The sequence below is a fragment of the Hippocampus guttulatus genome, chromosome 12 (assembly GCF_054856545.1).
Source record: "Hippocampus guttulatus isolate MCC_2025c chromosome 12, RoL_Hgut_1.0, whole genome shotgun sequence".
NCBI classification, from domain to species: Eukaryota; Metazoa; Chordata; class Actinopteri; order Syngnathiformes; family Syngnathidae; genus Hippocampus; species Hippocampus guttulatus.
Window position 1 is genome coordinate 20834411 of NC_141272.1, and position 19539 is coordinate 20853949.

At 41.5% G+C, this 19539-nt stretch overlaps 1 protein-coding gene across 4 annotated transcripts in view; it reads right to left on the minus strand.

Moving 5' to 3' along the window:
- Positions 1-19539, minus strand: part of bcas3 (BCAS3 microtubule associated cell migration factor) — a 342963-nt gene that overhangs the window by 268908 nt on the left and 54516 nt on the right. For all 4 annotated transcript variants that reach the window (XM_086126139.1, XM_086126141.1, XM_086126140.1 and 1 more), the window contains exons 12-15: positions 14890-15060; positions 14210-14303; positions 4485-4618; positions 1348-1681 (exon numbers count right to left, since the gene is read on the minus strand). In XM_086126139.1, the coding sequence (XP_085982265.1) occupies positions 1348-1681; positions 4485-4618; positions 14210-14303; positions 14890-15060 (733 nt within the window). The remainder of the gene's footprint in view (positions 1-1347; positions 1682-4484; positions 4619-14209; positions 14304-14889; positions 15061-19539) is intronic.

Genomic DNA, 19539 nt, shown 5'->3' on the forward strand with positions numbered 1-19539 from the left:
TGGAAGCTTTCTACGGCCCATTGTGCGCTATAAAAAGTGATTACAAAATGTCAGGAAACGCCTACTAAAACATCTGAGTTTATTTGGGGTTAATCAAAGGCATGTTGTTTGCTACCAGAGGTCCATGTACTTCTATTTAACATGAGTTTGAATGTTGTCGATTCATTGTGAACACATTCTTCACCCTTCTCTAGATATTCTCTCTGGAGACAATCTTGGCTTACAGGTCTAAGAACGATTTCTTTGACTTTATGCTTGGTTATGCTCTGACATACATTCTCAACTTTGGGCCCTGGTCTAACCTAGCCACCTTGGACCGCAAATCAAGTCCAATCAACTGAAGGTGCAGACACCAATAAAAATGTAAAAACCTTGAAGGAAAGAGCATAAAAAATGACAAACCTGTACTCAATTTTGAGGTTCATGGCAAATGCTGTGATTACTATGTACTGGACATGTACTTGTTTATTTTTACTACATTTGCAAAATACTACTGCTGCTACTGCGACGACTACTACCAATAATAATAATAATAAAAAGCAGATAAGAAAATGGATGGATGAATAATAAAAATAATAATGGTGGCGGCCGCGTGATCAATGCAAGCAGCTAGCAGCACAAGCAGCTCAAGCAGTGCTCAAGTGCCCATAATGAGAGTTGTCTGTTCTCCCCGGGCCTGCGTGGGTTTTCTCGGGGTACTCCGGTTTCCTCCCACGTTCCAAAAACATGCATGGCAGGCTGATTGAACACGCTAAATTGTCCCTAGGCGTGAGTGTGAGTGCGCATGGTTGTTCGTCTCTGTGTGCCCTGCGATTGGCTGGCAACCGGTTCAGGGTGTCCCCCGCCTACTGCCCGAAGACGGCTGGGATAGGCTCCAGCATCCCCCGCGACCCTAGTGAGGATTAAGCGGTTCGGAAAATGAATGATTATTTTTCAAAGGCGGTCGACATAAAAAAAAAAAAAAACATGCACACTTTGATGCTGATGCCTGACACAGTTGACGTTCCTATTGATCACTTTTAAATAAATTCGGCTTACTCGAGTGTGTTGTTTTAGTCGGCAAAATTGTTTGACAGCATTAATATAAAGTCTGTTCCAATTATATAATCAATGATTTAAAAAAGTATTATGAAATAAGGTTCATGTAATTGCTCAACTGAGAAATTAAAATGTAAAAAAACTCCAAAAGAAACACTAAGATGCAGTGGGGTAGAAGAGTGATGAGGCAGAAGAGTGATGATTTGAGGGCTCATTAGTTGGTCTGCTCTCAAGATTTAAAAAGCCCCGTCCCATCCGCGCTCCTCCAAAACAACTAAAATGCAACCCCCATCTGTTCACGCTTCTCACCGTGATGCGGAGACCCTGATGGGCTACTGGAAAGACCAGGTATTGGGCTACAGCGGCCCCCGATGACTCCTGCTCCGCCGAGGACAGACACACCACCTCCAATACTGCCTCCGCCTAAACCTCCACATGTTGACATTCTGTTCAGCTCCTGCTCAATTTCCTCCAAGCCAGCACTCTTCTGGAAGCGTGACATCCGGTTGACAACCCTTGGAGACATATGCGTCCGGGAACAGGGAGCACCGCCATAGGGGTTGATTGGAAATACGTGGGTAGTACCACGAAGGGTGCTGATTGCCACCCAACGACTGTCCTGGCTGAAACACATGTCCTGGACCTACAAGAAGACAAGAAATAGCTGTCACCAAACAAAGTCAGGATTCTAAATATGCTGAAAAATTAAAATTGCATTATCAAGTCTTGCCTATAGTAATAATAATAACTAGAGCTGCGAGCAGCTGTGAAGGGCCCTCGCAGCCATGGCAATGTCAGAGGTATTGGTACCTTGGGATCGTGGCACAAAGGTAGAAAATGAAGAACATCAAATGAAAAACGAGTTCCATAAAATATGAGCTCTCCAACAGGCCTGAAATGATCCAATATGCGAAAGGACATTAAAATTGGCGGGTAACTTGTTGGGTTTAGAGTAGAGTTTTTCTCTATCTTGGGCTGTTACAGATGCCTCCATGTTTTGGTAGATCTTGGTGAAATGTTAAAAACATCACCTATGGTCACGAGCTCTGGGTCATGACCGACAGAACGAGATCCCGAATACAAGTATTAAGTATCAAGTACAACTTTATTGTCAAATGTGCTGTATGTGCAGCAAACAGCACAGATGAAATTTCTTCCCTTTCAAGTCAACATACAAGCGGACAAAATGAGTTTTCTCCGCAGGGTGTCAAGGCTGTCCCTTAGAGACAAGGTGAGAAGCTCGGCCATCTGGTAGGACGACCCAGGACACGCTGGGGAGACTATATCTTCCAGTTGGCCTGAGAATGGCTAGGGATCCCTCGGGAAGAGCTGGAAGAAGTGGCTGGGGAGAGGGAAGTCTGGGCTTCCCTGCTAAAGCTATTGCCCCCGCGACCCGACCCCGGATAAGCGGTAGAAAATGGATGAATGAATGTTTTGTTCAAAATTTCTCGGTGGCGCACCCAAGGATTTTTTATTTTTAAATTGCACAATGAACTAAGATGATATTGATCATTTTGAAAGGTGTAATGCATGTGAAACGTCTTTGTTATCCTGAATGTTAAGAACATAAAAAAAAATTGCACAATTTTTCTTGGCAAAATTATGTACCGTATTTTCACGACTATAAGGCGCCATTAAAAGTCTAAAATTTTCTCCAAAATGGACAGGACGCCTTATGATGCGAAGCGTCTTGTCTATGCGCTGAGTTCCAAAACCTGACTGACAGCCGACACGCTCTTTATATAGAGAAAAGGCGGAAGTGACTGTGGAGAGGCATGCGGCAAAGAAGTCGGCCAATCAGTGAAGGGTGGGCGTGTATATATACATATATGGAGAGAAAGAGCGAGAAAAGGCAGACGTGAGTGACAGGCATGCGGGGAAGAAGTCGGCCAATCAGTGAAGGGTGGGCGTGTAAGTGGACGCTAAAGGGACGCTACAAGCACTTACCAACACCTGTATAGAGTGTGGCTATGTGCATTGTTGCAAAACAACTTCGGTTTTGGTTTCTAAGAACCCCCGAAAATAAATTCTACAAAGAAGCTCAGTTCAAACTTCAAGCCATCGGTTATGCTTTTGGCATGTGTGCCCATCTCACAGCAGCGGTGAAAAACCAAGTCAAGCAAATGAACTCTGAGCTTGCCGTTATTCCCGGAGCCTTGACTAAAGAACTCCAACCGCTGGACATCGGCATCAACCGGGCGTTCAAAGTAAAGTTGCGAACGGCATGGGAACAATGAATGATCGATGGCAAACACAACTTTACAAAGAGTGAGAGGCAGCGCCGGGCGAGTTACGTCACAATTTGCGAATGGATTGTGGCTGCTTGGACGAACGTGTCTGCTTGCACTGTTGTTCGAGTTTTTGGCAAAGCCGGCATCATTTCTGTGGAGCCACATGGCAATGAGAGTGACTGACAACGAGAGGGAACACGGCGTTTTTGATGGATTACCGGTACTTGCACAATTGTTCAATTCTGATACAGAGGATGAGGACTTTGATGTATTTCTGCGTGATGATTGATCGAAAAACGTGAGTACATTGTACGATGGCTAAATAAAATACAACGGAACTCCGTTTTGCTTCGTTGCCTTTTTAAAAACGTGTTTTTAGCTTGTATCTGTATGTCTTGGCATGCTACCGTATGCTACAAGCTAACGTGTTTTTAGCGTGCGCGCATGCATGCCGTATGTTTAAGCTGGCGTATGTTTTACCACTTTAAAATTGCGCCCAATAATACAGTGCGTTTTGTCTATGTGTAAAATACAGAAATAGCACCCATTAATGAAACTGCGCCCAACCATACGGTGCGTCAAATGGTCGTGAAAATACGGTATTTACACACACACACACACACACAGTGATCCCTCACTTATCGTGGTTAACGGGGACCGAGATCCTACCACGCTCAGTGAAAAACCACAGTTAGGTTTGCGCCCCCCCCCCCCCTCGCCTCCATAGAGTTTTTGTGCAAGGGTTTCTGGGTACCGGCATGTTTAAAATATGCAAACAGAATTTATACTTTACATATTTGAGAGAAGGACGAGAGCAGTACATGTATTTACTTAAATAAATTGGGTCATAGGTGCATATTTCCTTGTGCAAGGATGGCCCTCACGCTGATTTCTCTTATTTTATTGTGAATAATATTTGTTTGGACAGCCATAAAGACTGTGGCATGCACAGTAAGGAAGTTTCAGTGTGCAATTGATAAAATTGCAAACATACAAGAGGAATTTTGTTTCCAATCCATAAATCTGGGTGTGCTCAAATATGTATTTAGACTTTTAATTAAATCAAACAGTCTGATTATGTTGTTTGCATGAATTTTAAAAGTCCTGTTTCAATCGTTTCAAAGCAGTAGTTTTCTTCAGCGCACACATTATGATTGTGATTTTATTATCAAGGATGCAAGAATAAAGAAAAAAAATGTATGTATATTTTCAGACCCTTGCTTCAGTCTCCCCACGGTGTAATGTATATAGATGGTGAACAGCACTCTGTGAAGATGCCCATGGGTGTGTGAGGATCTGGAAGATGTGAAAATCATGACCAAGCGTGTCAGCAGTCAAGAGCAGCATTCCTAAAAGAGAAAATATACATATACAGTATATATATAAATATACACATATACAAATATATATAATGCACACACACACACACACACACACACACACACACACATATATATATATACATTATATATATTAGAGCTGTCAAACGATTAAAATATTTAATCTAATTAAAAACGCAACTGTCACAATTTACACAAATTAACTGAAAATTAATCGTGATTACCCACGCGTTTTTTATCGTTTCTGAATTTCCTTTTCTATCTTTTTGTTCTATTTTTCTCCATTTTAATGCTCTCATCAACATGGAATCATGAATCAGTTTTGTATGTGCAAAATGCAAATATTTACTGAAATAACAATTTCGATTTTCAATTTTACATGAACATTTTTCACTTGGAGCAGTTATTCACACATAATCTCTCACACAATATTACTGTCCATCAACAAAAATGAAAAAAATATTTTGTCACACAACAGCTGCTTTAACAGTTCTTTTTATGGAATCAAAACAGAGCAATATACCATTCCACACAAAATAGTTCCAAACGAGTAACAATCGTGTCAGTGGCATCCATCGAACTCAACAGAATGCCTGCTCTTTATTCACCAGAGGCTCATCAACCGAGTCTCTTATTTCTCTCCCGAAAGTGTCTTCTTCCGCTTAGTGTACCTTAGCCTTCTCCGCTACGTACAATTTCTGTTCATAGCTTGTAATGGAGGCTCTCGCTGGCAATCCGTAGTGGAGTCGTTAGATGCAATGCGAATGATTTCAGCTTGAGTCTGGCTGTGGACAATGTTGACAGGCTTGCATGCAGTAGCCATACATTTAGCTATGGCTTCAGCAAATTTGTTCTTCATCGTGTTCTCCATTTTCTTCGCTTTGAAGTTATCCATCTGGCAACTTTTTAAAAGTAAACTTTCCATTCATAAAATCATAAAATCTCTTTAAGTATCCGTTTTCCGTGTCTCGCGCTGCCGTGGCTGGCAAAACCAACATGTGCGTGGACCTGTGCAGTGCGCTTGTTGTTTTGTTTCTGGTTTATTTATAGAGCAACGTAACATCCGCTGTGACGTGTGCCGCGTTAATCTCGCGAGAAAAAATTTAATCCTGTTAAAATTAATTTAAATTAATGCCAATAATAACGCGCTGAACTGACAGCTCTAATACCTATATATATATATATATACTGTACATATACACACACACCCACACACACATTGATATTTAAATATACAGTATATAACATAAATATAACAATACATTTGAGAGAAAAAGCATGTTACTTTGCCTCATTCAAATCTTAATATCTGAACATTTAAATATGTAAACTAAAGGCAATCACATTCGTAAATGAATGGCTTCTGGTGTTTGAAATGTAAATTACATCATAACTTCTCCTCAGCTGTCGGTTAACCTGGCCGATCTTCAACCCACTTTTCTCCAAATTGTCGCTACGTTTCTCCAGTTTCTGTTTTCTCTTCTATGATTTTCTTTCTTACCGCTATTTTTTATTTTTCTTCTTTGTGCTAACGTTATTTTTATTTTTATTCTTCGTGACAGGGGTTCACTTTGGCCTTGGGAGTAAAGTTCAGCATTCACTTCAATGATATCTGGCGCCATCTAGCGTCGTGAATGGGTATAACGTCTAGACCCTGAATATAAGACGACCCCACTTCTTCAGTCTTATATCAATGCAAAAGAAACACAGTCTTATATTCGGGTCAATACGGTATATGCGCTGTACGGGGGACGGGGTTCGAATCTCACTTGGGGCACGATGAGTACATAACACCATCCAGTGTGGGTCTTTGGGCAAGACCCTTCACGCGAATGCCTAACTCATACAATGATGAGAGACAATAAAACGAATGACATGACGTCGCCCGGCCAAACAAAGTCTGCCTCAGAGCACCTTGATGAAAAATGGGCTACTGGAACAAAGCGGAGATGGGCGACATGCGATAACATGGCTCTGTTGGAATGCTACGACTCAAGGAACCCTAGTCAAAGGGGTTACATGCAGAGAATGTGGGCTGAATGGCTACTTCGTCACCAACAGTCACGGTTGACCACGAAACAACGAGTAGCTCAGTGTTCCAACATCCACAAACAGCAATTGCGATCACAACTTGAGATTGATGAGGTACAACACAGATTCCATGGTGAAGGGCCCCAGGCTGCCAGATCAGAGGAGGAGGTTATTCCAGAGATTGGGAGGAAAGCCCCAATGAATGCAAATGATGAGATTGGGAGGCCAGCCCCAATGAATGAAATGCTGAGCGAGGCAGCAACTGACCTGATAGATAAGATCATGGCGAGAATGAAGGCTGGGCATATATTGTATATATTATACACACACACACACACACACACACACACATATATATATATATCCATCCATTTTCCGAACCGCTTGATCCTCACTAGGGTCGCGGGGGGTGCTGGAGCCTATCCCAGCCATCTCCGGGCAGTAGGCGGGGGACACCCTGAATCAGTTGCCAGCCAATCGCAGGGCACACAGAGACGAACAACCATCCACGCCCACACTCACACCTAGGGACAATATAGAGTGTTCAATCAGCCTGCCACGCATATTTTAGGAATGTGGGAGGAAACCGGAGCACCCGGAGAAAACCCACGCAGGCCCGGGGAGAACATGCAAACTCCACACAGGGAGGCCGAAGCTGGAATCGAACCCGGTACCTCTGCACTGTGAAGCCGACGTGCTAACCACTGGACTACCGGCCCGCCCTATATATATATATATATATATATACATATGAATAACATAGAAGAGGAAAAACAAAAGGTATCTCTGTCAAAAATCCTCTTCTCCCGAACAACTGTTTCCCCACTTCAACATGAACTGAAGAATTAAAAGTGCAGTGTCATTCAGAATGAGACAGACAGAAAGCCTCAGCCCATGCTATGAGAAGCCACAAAAAGCACATGCATCAGCTGGGAATTCTGAGAAGAAAATGGGGCCCTTCTAATTATAGAGTGTGGAAACGGAAGTGAGGGGTGATTAGGAGCAGAGGCAATGTGGTCTGTTTATCTGGGAGCTTCCTCTTGCTTTCAAGACCTCTGCGCCCCACAGCACACAAACACACACTCTCTTTTTTCTCTGCTCCTTTGGTCATGTCCTACCCACTGGGTGTCTGGAGAGTCTGGCCCCTGCCTGGCTTTCCGACAGATTAAACTTGGCTGCAGTACGGTGACCAGAACTGGCGTTTCACATCTGCTAATGGCAGAGTCTACACTCCAAAAATGTAATTGCTCAGTGATGTTGGAAAGCTCTGCGAGTGTGAGTGCCTAAGGTCCAAGGCTTTTGTGGTCTTGTTGAAATAGAGAGGCGTCAGTTGGTTAGCCCATGAGAAGGCCAAATTACAAAGAAGCACAGCTACTTGGCGAGTGAAAAGAGAGGGTTTGGGGAAACTAGAGGGTTACTTGGACAGGCTTTGACACGTCCTATTTAGAACACCACGTCTTGGGGTTACAGTGTTATTTACAAGGTTTCAGTATAAAAATTGCTGGCAAATGCACTTAACTGGAAAGGATGATCTTTAATTTAACATGTTCATGACAGGGGTGTGTGTTTGTGTCTATATATATATATATATATATATATACACCGTATATATGTACATACGCACGCACACACACACACACACGCACACGCACACACACACACACACACACACACACACCTCAGCTGTTTTCAGGCAGTAGGCAGGGGACAATTTAATTTCAACATCCATTATATCTACCAGAGATCTTATGTTGGATCTTCAGTGTCGTGAAAAAAGTATTTGCCCTCTTCCTGATTTCTATTTATAACACACGTCAGTTCATCAAACCAATCATATCACCTAAAGACAACCCATGGAAATAGAAAATGCAGTTTCTCAATGCCAATTTAATTTGTTTTGGCACCAAAAAAAATTCTAACCTACCTGTACCTGTGTAAAAAAGTAATTGTCCCCTGAACCAAATAAGGTGGTGTGCCACCCTTGGCAGTAATAACTGAAATCAAGCATTTGTGATAATTGCTGATGAATCTTTCACATCGCTGTTGTAGGAATTTTGGCACACTCTTCTTTGCAGAATTGCTTCTACTCCTCCATATTAAAGGGTTTTCGAGCATGTACTGCCTGTTTAACATCAGACCACAGCCTCTCAATTGGATTCAAATCCTGACTTGGCCACCCCAAAACACACACACACTCTCTCTCTCCCCCCCCCCCCCTCTCTCTCTCTCTCTCTCTACTTATTTATTTAATTAAAGCCATTCAGAGGTGGACTTACTGGTGTGTTTCGGATCATTGTTCTGCTGCATGATCCAAGAGTGCTTGAGCATGAGGGTGCAAAGTGATTGTTGGACGTTTACCTTCAGGATTTTCTGGTAGACAGCATAATTAATTGTCCCATCAATCACAGTAAGTTGTCCTGGTCCTGAGTGAGCACATTAGCCCCAAACCATTACATTGCCACCACCATGCTTCACCCTTTTTTTTCTTTTTTTTTTTCCAATCAAATGCTGTGCTAGGGCGGCCCGATAAGTCCAGTGGTTAGCACATCGGCTTCACAGTGCAGAGGTACCGGGTTCGATTCCAGCTCCGGCCTCCCTGTGTGGAGTTTGCATGTTCTCCCCGGGCCAGCGTGGGTTTTCTCCGGGTGCTCCGGTTTCCTCCCACATTCCTAAAATATGCGTGGCAGGCTGATTGAACACTCTATATTGTCCCTAGGTGTGAGTGTGAGCGTGGATGGTTGTTCGTCTCTGTGTGCCCTGCGATTGGCTGGCAACCGATTCAGGGTGTCCCCCGCCTACTGCCCGGAGACAGCTGGGATAGGCTCCAGCACCCCCCGCGACCCTAGTGAGGTTCAAGCGGTTCGGAAGATGAATGAATGAATGAATGAATGCTGTGCTATTATAACGCCAGATGTAACGGCCCGTACATCTTCCACAAAGTTCCGTTTTTGACTAATCCATCCACAGAAGGTTTTTCCAAAAGTGTTGAGGATTATCAAAATGTCTTTTGGCAAATATGAAATGAGCCTTTGTGTTCCAGTCGTTTTCACTGAGGAACTTTGCAATGGATGCGATTTTTGGCCAATATCTTTCTTATGGTTGAGTCATGAACACTGACCAGAACTGAGGCCAGAGAGAGCTGGAGTTCTTTGAATATCGTTCTTTTACAACCTCCTGGTGAGTCTTTGAGACACACTTAGAGTAATTTTAGTCATTCACCACGCCTGGAAATGTTTGTCACTGTTCAGTTTTCTCCATTTGTGAATAATGCCTCTGAGAGAGGTTTGCTGGAGCCCCTGAGTCTTGGAAATGGCTTTTCCAGACTGACAGACTTCAGTAACTTTTTTTTCTTCTTTCTTAAACTTCTTTGGATTGTGGCATGATGCGTTTGTTTCATGAGATCTTGTCGCTTACTTCACTTTGTCTGACAGATTCTATTTACGTGATTACTTGATTCAACAAATGAGGTAATCTGGTGTTCCCTGTGAAATTGAACTCAGCTTTCCCAAAACTGTCATTAGTCACAGTGACTTTGTGATTTAACATGGGGGGTGGGGGCAATTACTGTTGCACATCGGTAGTGTTTGATTGTTTTTTGTGCTTTAATAAATTAAAATGGCATTTAGAAACTGCATTTTGTATTTCCATGGGTTGTCTCTGTGTGATATTAAAATTGGTTTGATGAACTGAAATCTTTGTGTGTGATAAACATGCAAAGACCACTGAAATCAGGAAGGGGGCAAATACTTTTTCACAGCACGATATATCAAGACTCAGTGACAATAATTCACAATGCTGGCTTTCGCATCACTGGAAGGATATGACACACGTCTTGACACGCTGCCGTAGCCATGCGTGCCGCTGACCTTGGATTAGTGCTCATAAGAGGAAAAAAAAACTTTGCAAAAAGACCGAAGCAATAGCCCCGTACAAACCGAAATGGTTGAGTCCAAACTGTCAAAAAACGTTCCACCCCTCACATTTGTGTGCGTGGGTGTGTGTGTGTGTGTGTGTGTATATATACTGTATATATACAGTATATATATATTATGTCAAACGATTAAAATATGTAATCTAATTAAAAATGCAACTGTCATAATTAACAAAAATTCACTAAAAATTAATCGTGATTACTCACACACTTTTATCGTTTCTGAATTTCCTTTTATATTTTTTGTCCTATATTTCCCCATTTTAATGCTCTCATCAAATCATGAATCAGTTTTCTATGTGCAAAATGCAAATATTTACTGAAATAATTTCGATTTTAAATTTTACATGAACATTTTTCACTTGGAGCAGTTATTCACACATAATCTCTCACACAATATTACTGTCCATCAACAACAGTGAAAAAAATATTTTGTCACACAACAGCTGCTTTAACAGTTCTTTTTATGGAATCAAAACAGAGCAATATAACATTATAAAGTGCAAATCTAAGGTAAACTAGTACTCAGCCGATAGTGGATTTAAGCCATGGTTGCATACTTCGTTTTTCTCAAGTTTGCTTTGAACACAGCAGTCAGGCTATGTTGATTCTGTTGGTCCTTCTTGCGCGGACGTCTCTCTACGGTTTTGTGGAGACATAATTTTGGATGACTACACTTGGTTCGAGGCACAACACTGGAGATGTTTTCTTATTTTCGGTGTGGTCACTACCACTGCACTCTCGACGTGCCTAAGCGCACCGTCAGTCAGACGAACACATAGAGGCTCCACCCGCTTTATTTAAATGGACACGGAAGACTGGAACCTTCCACATAAAATAGTTCAAAACAAGTAACAATCGCGTTAGTGGCATACATCGTATTTGACAGGCAACCTGCTCTTTATTCACCAGAGGCTCATCATCCTAGTCTCTTATTTCTCTCCCGAAACAGTGTCTTCTCCCGCTTGGTGTACATTAAGCCTTCTCCGCTACGTACAATCTCTATACACAGCTTGTAATGGAGGCTCTCGCTGGCAATTCGTAGTAGAGTCGTTAGACGCAATGCGAATGTTTTCAGCTTGAGTCGAGCTGTGGACAATGTTGACAGGCTTGCATGCAGGAGCCATACATTTAGCTATGGCTTCAGCAAATTTGTTCTTCGTCGTGTCAGCCATTTTCTTCGCTTTGCAATTATCCATAGCTGTCTGTCTGAGACGAGGGGGCGGGGTACTCACGTCAGCTGTGTGCTTGGCCATTAAGTGGTATTTCAGACTCGATGTGCTATGATGATAGCTCAGTTTACGACTGCAAAACATACAGGTAACTTTGATCTTGTCAGTGGAACAATCTGGCAACTTTTTAAAAGTAAACTTTCCATTCATAAACTCTTTAAGTATCCGTTTTCCATGTCTCGCGCTGCCGTGGCTGGCAAAACAAACATGCCTGGACCTGTGCAGCGCGCTTGTTGTTTTGTTTCTGGTTTATTTATAGAGCAACGTAACATCCGCTGTGACGTGTGCCGCGTTAATCTCGCGAGAAAAAATTTAATCCTGTTAAAATTCATTTAAATTAATGCCAATAATAACGCGCTGAACTGACAGCTCTAATACATATATATATACTGTACATACACACACACACACACACACACACATTTATATTTAAATATACAGTATATAACATAAATATAACAATACATTTGAGAGAAAAAGCATGTTACTTTGCCTCATTCAAATCTTAATATCTGAACATTTAAATATGTAAACTAAAGGCAATCACATTCGTAAATGAAAAATTTAATCCTGTTAAAATTCATTTAAATTAATGCCAATAATAACGCGCTAAACTGACAGCTCTAATATATATATATATATATATACATACATACATACACACACACATACAAACGTATTCATTTATATTCAAACTGAATGAGGGGAGATGCAGACAATGTTTGCAGTTGGGATCATTTAACAAACAACAAACTAACCTGTCCTCAAAGCCACCATCAACCAACATTCAGTCTTTGTTGTTTCATTAGGGTAGTGCTTGGAAAATTGCTCTCAAAGAAAAAAAAAACACTACATCTACATCATTTCCATTTATGCTGCACGTAAAAATAAATGTAGCCACTTTAAGACGATTTGCACTTCGTAACAGCATATGCCTGCTGAGAGCGCTCGAGTCCATTCGTCATTAAAGTGGTCACAGGCAACACCTGGAAACCAACTTAACGGTTTAATTTGTACCTCAAAAGAGTGGCTTGAACTACTCACCCCACTGATGGCTGCCATTCACAATCTAAAAATGCACACATTGTTTGACAAGATATCCTCATGAAAACACGAGTGTATTTTGACCTTGGCATCGTACCTAATAATTACGTCAAGGATCTTAAGGACGAATGAAGAGGAGATGTGATAAAACTAGCACACACAATGCAGCTGTTTGAAGGGAACATTTTGCCACAATACTACTTCTTCATCCCTTTAATTACACCACTAGGAATAGATCCACAGACCCGCCGTATCACTGCAAAGCACCAGCTGCCAGACTCAGAAGTGGCTTCCAGTTGGTACTCTCTCTGTTGAGTCTCCAATACACAAAAGCCACATGGGTTTCTGACATAATAGTTCCCATCCAAAGTGTTCGGATTTCCAGGCACTGTTTGACTCCTGTTTTTGTCTGCAGCGTGATGCTTATGGCATTTTTTTTTTTTTTGGTCCATCATTACTGGCATGTTGAGCTTGTTAACTGAGAGCATAATCTTAGTTACCGGGAGAATAGTTTAAGGACAAAGTTCACATTCAGTTTAAGATGATGAAAAGTCTTCTGGGACACACAAAAAAAAGTTTTTAAAGATGAACTGAAGTTTTCGCTGATGTATTTTCTGTCAAAAACGAACCACATTTTTAGGTTGACAAGATGAGCAACATGAGATTGCACTGTTTGGAGCGTTGGATGTGTTTATTCTCACACACGCACATGAACACGCACACAGACAGACACATACACACATACACACCTAAATTGTTCGGTTTCAGTGTACTTTCTGAAGGAAACCGCCTTATGCTCAGCTATTTTTGCTTATTATTTTTGCAATTAAGGAAGAAATTCTTGGAACCCGCAAAAACTAGAAACCACATGCTCTGTTTCAAAAAATATTTCCTATTGTAAGCTTTATTTGGTATGTAAAGCCCCAGAAAGTATAACTTCTCAAAGTAAGAAAAAATAAGTTTTTAAGTAAACTGTGTTTACTGTGTTTAAAGGGCTAAGTGTATTGACTTGCTTTAAGAATTATAGCCAAACAAATTGTATTTCCTTCACGAGCAATTATTTATTTTTTTGGCTTCATAATAAGAACCAAATTTGAGGGAATTTTGCTGATTTTCAGTATGGATTTTTTTCTGTCTGTGTGTGTGTGTGGGTGTGTGTATCAGAGGTCACAGAGATATATCCCTTTTGCGGATTTTTATTAGCAGCAGAGCAAGGGTTTACTCTACATGTTTATTTAGTGAGGAGGCAGTTTCATCCACGCCAAATACAGTCGAATGCGACACTACTTTGGAACTCAGCTCCGATGTGAGCTCACACACCCTTTATCAGAAACTAAATATATGCTTGTGGGTGTGTCTTACCACTGGGACTGAACTGCATGCAGGATATGGGTTTGTCATGAGCTGGAAAATGAGCCACCAATCCTTCGGTTTCTGAGTCCTCGCTCACCAGGACCTGCAGCAAGCAGACACAAATATTACTTGCAAGAAAAAAAAAAAAAAAAAAAAACAAGACGAACCAATAGATAAGCATGAAAAAGACCAAAATCATGTTCTATAAATAATACGATAATGTTTGACTTTGGCATTGGAAGAGGACAGGTCTAACCAGCCCTTTCTGAGATGCCAGCTTTTTTTTTATACAACTTATTTCACCTCTCATGTGTCATATATTATTATTATATTATAGCTGTAATAATAATAAGAAGAAGAAGAGAACAATAACAACAACAACACATTCCTACAAAAACAATAGGGTCCTCACAGCAGTTGCTTCTCGGGCAATAATAATAATAATAATAATAATCATCATCATTTCGACAAAAACAGTAGAGACCTCGCAGCAGCCGCTGATCAGGCCCTAATGACAATGTCTAGACTGCTCAGGCGAAAATAATTTCTAGAAAAACAGCAGAGGTTCCGCAGCAGTTGCTGCTCGGCTGTAATTATAATCGTAATATATAAATACAATGATACATAATTTTTAAAAAATGGAATCAACCCTTTCACAATGACCAGAAGCAAAAGAAAAATGGACAGACCTGTCCCTCGCCAACTTTATCACTGTCAATGACTGTGACCACACCGGCGTTATGGAGGCTACGACGACTCATGTTGTGAGGGGACCCTTCTTCTTCTGAAGTACATGCTGGCAGACTACCAGTTAACTGGGTCACAACCTTCCCAACCATGCTGAGACCTGTCTTCAGAGTCTAAAGGGAGAAACAATCAACAATGGTGAGTTTACAATTAAGCTTCAATTGAGTTTGAAAATAGAATGATGTCTTCAGTTGAAAAAGAATGTTCAGCATTTTTGGCACTTATTTTGCTGAAATCCACAGCTCCTTCATTGGAGTCTTTTGAGGCAGAGAGATGTGCAAAGTTTGTGACTAAGTGTGTGTGCACCAGGGAATGTCTATCCACTCAATGTGTGTGCATTATGTTCCTCTGAGTCTGTTTAAAGCCCAGCCAGGGTGTCTGGCTCAAAAACACCTCTGTGGCTTTATTAAAGGATAGTGCTACTTAAGTGGAGTCTGTCTTGCATAGTACACTGTGTTTGCCTAATGGAGTCCAATGTGTGAGACCGTGTGTATGCCAACACCAAATGAGGCTCTGGAGAGTCTAATCAAGCATTCAGGCTGCCACTGTCAATACAATGTGGCGCCAAGCATATTTTTGTTGAGGTCTGTGGATCACCTCTTGTTTCTCATCATCAATCCATCAGACACACTAAGTATCCGTTGGCTTTTTGCGTGCATACAATCATATTTGCATGTGTCAGTGTGTGCATGTAATTTGCGAGCACAGCCATCAATTATTCACGAAACATTCAGACCCAGATTGATCAACACTAATGTCTTTTTCTAATAACTGCAGTTGTGGACATCAGAGATGTTATCCAAACAAAGCCATTGATTAACACAGAGGAGGCAAACCTTGTCTACTGTCTGAAAAACAAAAATCATATAAATATTGTGAAACTACCAATTCATCCAAAAATCTAAAAATATCACCATCCTATGGGAAAACTACACTGCACTGCGAACATGAAAATGTTATCAATATGACAAAGCTTTTGCACTCCAGAACAAAACCAATTGCATTATAATTTATGATCCCCACTCGCCTTCTTTTATCCAGTCGATGTGTCGCGCCATATACCCGGGGACACTTTGTCATCTTCATTATATTGTAAAGTATATCTGATTAAAAGCTATTTTGATAAAATATGAACTCTATAAATGCCAAAAATTAGGTGAAATTTATTAGGAAATGGAAAATGGCTGAATTTCTTTCGAGTTTTGAGGAAAGTTCCAGACTTTTTCAAGGTAATGGGCTTTTACATGTGCCCCCAATTTTTGGGAGATCTTGGTGAAATGTTTAACCAGGACTGCTTCATTAAAAATTTGTAGCGGGCGCAACTAAGCCATTTGTTTTTGTGGGGTTTTTTTGTTTTGTTTTGTTTTTTTGCAAAATGAATTGATAAAATTCAGATTAATTGGCCAAAATTAGCTCATCACCATGGCTACAGCGTTCTGCAAAATAAGCTTTGTTTTTCCTGGTCGCCTTGATTATCGTAGAATGATACACCCACAGTTTCAAGACAATCAGGCAACATCTCTTGGACTTTTTAAAAACATGTGACCTCTATAAAAGGCCAAAAATGGATCCAAAGGTGAAAGAAAATTAAAAATGGCAGCATTTCTGTTAGCTTTAGCAAACAGCTCCATGAAACTTTTTAGTAGAACTTGGGCTGGTAATTATACCTCCAAAATGCAGTTGATCTTGGTAACACGTACAACCAGCGCTTCTTCCGCAAAAATAAATACCGTATTTTCACGACTATAAGGCGCCATTAAAAGTCTAAAATTTTCTCCAAAATAGACAGGACGCCTTATGATGCGGAGCGTCTTGTCTATGCGCTGAGTTCCAAAACCTGACTGACAGCCGACACGCTGTTTATATAGAGAAAAGGCAGAAGTGACTGTGGACAGGCATGCGGCAAAGAAGTCAGCCAATCAGTGAAGGGTGGGCGTGTATATATACATATATGGAGAGAAAGAGAAAGAAAAGGCAGACGTGAGTGACAGGCATGCGGGGAAGATGTCCGCCAATCAGTGAAGGGTGGGCGTATAAGTGGACGCGACAAGCAGGTACCAACACCTGTATAGAGTGTGGCTATTGGCATTGTTGCAAAACAACTTCGGTTTTGGTTTCTAAGAACCCCCGAAAATAAATTCTACAAAGAGACACGCCTACGAAGCTCAGTTCAAACTTCAAGCCATCGGTTATGCTTTTGGCATGCGTGCCCATCTCACAGCAGCGGTGAAAAACCAAGTCAAGCAAATGAACTCTGAGCTTGCCGTTATTCCCGGAGGCTTGACTAAAGAACTCCAACCGCTGGACATCGGCATCAACCGGGCGTTCAAAGTCAAGTTGCGAACGGCATGGGAACAAAGAATGATCGATGGCAAACACAACTTTACAAAGAGTGAGAGGCAGCGCCGGGCGAGTTACGCCACAATTTGCGAATGGATTGTGGCTGCTTGGACGAACGTGTCTGCTTGCACTGTTGTTCGAGTTTTTGGCAAAGCCGGCATCATTTCTGTGGAGCCACATGGCAATGAGAGTGACTGACAACGAGAGGGAACACAGCGTTTTTGATGGATTACCGGTACTTGCACAATTGTTCAATTCTGATACAGAGGATGAGGACTTTGATGGATTTCTGGGTGATGATTGATCGAAAAACGTGAGTACATTGTACGATGGCTAAATAAAATACAACGGAACTCAGTTTTCCGTTGCCTTTTTAAAAACGTGTTTTTAGCTTGTATCTGTATGTCTTGGCATGCTACCATATGCTACAAGCTAACGTGTTTTTAGCGTGCGCGCATGCATGCCGTATGTTTAAGCTGGCGTATGTTTTACCACTTTAAAATTGCGCCCAATAATACAGTGCGTTTTGTCTATGTGTAAAATACAGAAATAGCACCCATTAATGAGACTGCGCCCAACCATACGGTGCGTCAAATGGTCGTGAAAATACGGTAAATAAATGGATGGATGGATGGATGGATGGATAGATGGATGGATAGATGGATAGATAGATAAAAACCTTTTAGGGGACATTGTTGAATCATTTAAAAAAAAAATAAACAACCAGAAAGCGCACAATAACCTAATCAAATATTGATGCTGTTGCTAGGACTGATGTGTTTGCAAAGTTTCACGAGTTTTTGTGCATGTGTAGACCCTTCAGAGCAGGGGTCCCCAACCTTTTTTGCCCCACGGACTGGTTTATGTCAGACAATATTTTCAGGGAATGGCATTTAAGGTGTGGCGAAAATAACACAACAAAATAATATGGTATGAGCTGCATGAAAACGGTGGTGTTTTCGAAATATATTAATAAACACAAGGAGCGTCGAATCTGGCCGCAACACTCTGATCGCGATGGTCATGTTTAATGCCTTCTAAATACGATACAATGCAAATTCAAAGTGCATGAAAATGACGACTCACCACAGCCCGAGCTTGATTTTCTGCAACCAGACGGTCCCATCTCGTGGTAATAGGAGACAATGACACCTCAAGTGTGTGTTTTATGTCCAGTCTACTTCATAATTTTGTTTTAGTCGCCGTTGCTGCAGAAAACCCCCGCAACAGTGCTATTGTGGCGATCTCAGAATATTCAGCCATAACTTTAATCCAGTTGTCTCGAACGTCCTTTTAAGGCCGCCGTCATTTGCGATCTCCAGCAGTTTTTTTACTCATTATTGTTTTTTGCGTAATCAGTCATGTGACGCAGAAGCGTGGTTTGACGCGTGTCAAGCGTGACAGAGACGGATGTAACGGAGAATCCGGTAATTTTTCAAAATAAAACATTTCGTATTCCGAAATAAATAAAACGGAATTAAGGCAAGTTCTTTCTGTGAGGCCCAGTACCAAATGCCCTGCGGACCGGTAGCGGTCCGCGTAACGGTGGTTGGGGACCCCTGCTTTAGAGTACTGTTGTTTTCATGCCGAACAGTGCGTTGACATGGCGACAGCTTTTCGCGAAATATCACACTTCTTGTTGCAACTTCATGAAGGCCTAAACACTCTTCCGTGCAAATCCGAGATAAATTTGGTCAACGTGTATAGCCAGTAGGTGGAACTACCACTGGAGTGAAAAATGACTTTGAATGTCTTTCGGCTAAGACTTATAAATAAAGTGAAATTTGAACAAGATACAATCAAGTCAAGTTACAGCAAGCAACGTTTATTGTCACGATGGAACATTAGACCCCGTAATAGTCACAATATGCGCAGCAGAGCATGATCAATGGCTGATGGCTTTTCTGACAAATTTTGAGTTGGATTCATTCAACGGGCTCCGTGCATGACATTCAACCATGACAAATTCTATTTCTAGTTGTCACGAGGCTGCACGATGTGTATAACAGAATATTGTATAAATGTTGAGGACATAACTCCTGGCATTTTTTGGGTGGTTGGGTTGGGTTTTAGAGAAACTTTGACGGGGCATGTGTTTTGCTGTGTCATTTATGATGGACTTTGTGATTGAGCACAATGAAGGAAATCATTTCATGAACTGATTTAATCCTTCTCAGGTCAGCTAAACCCAGATGGGCGCGCATGTCACCGTCCCCCTAGAAAACTGAGGCATGTGGGACGTTGACAGAGCG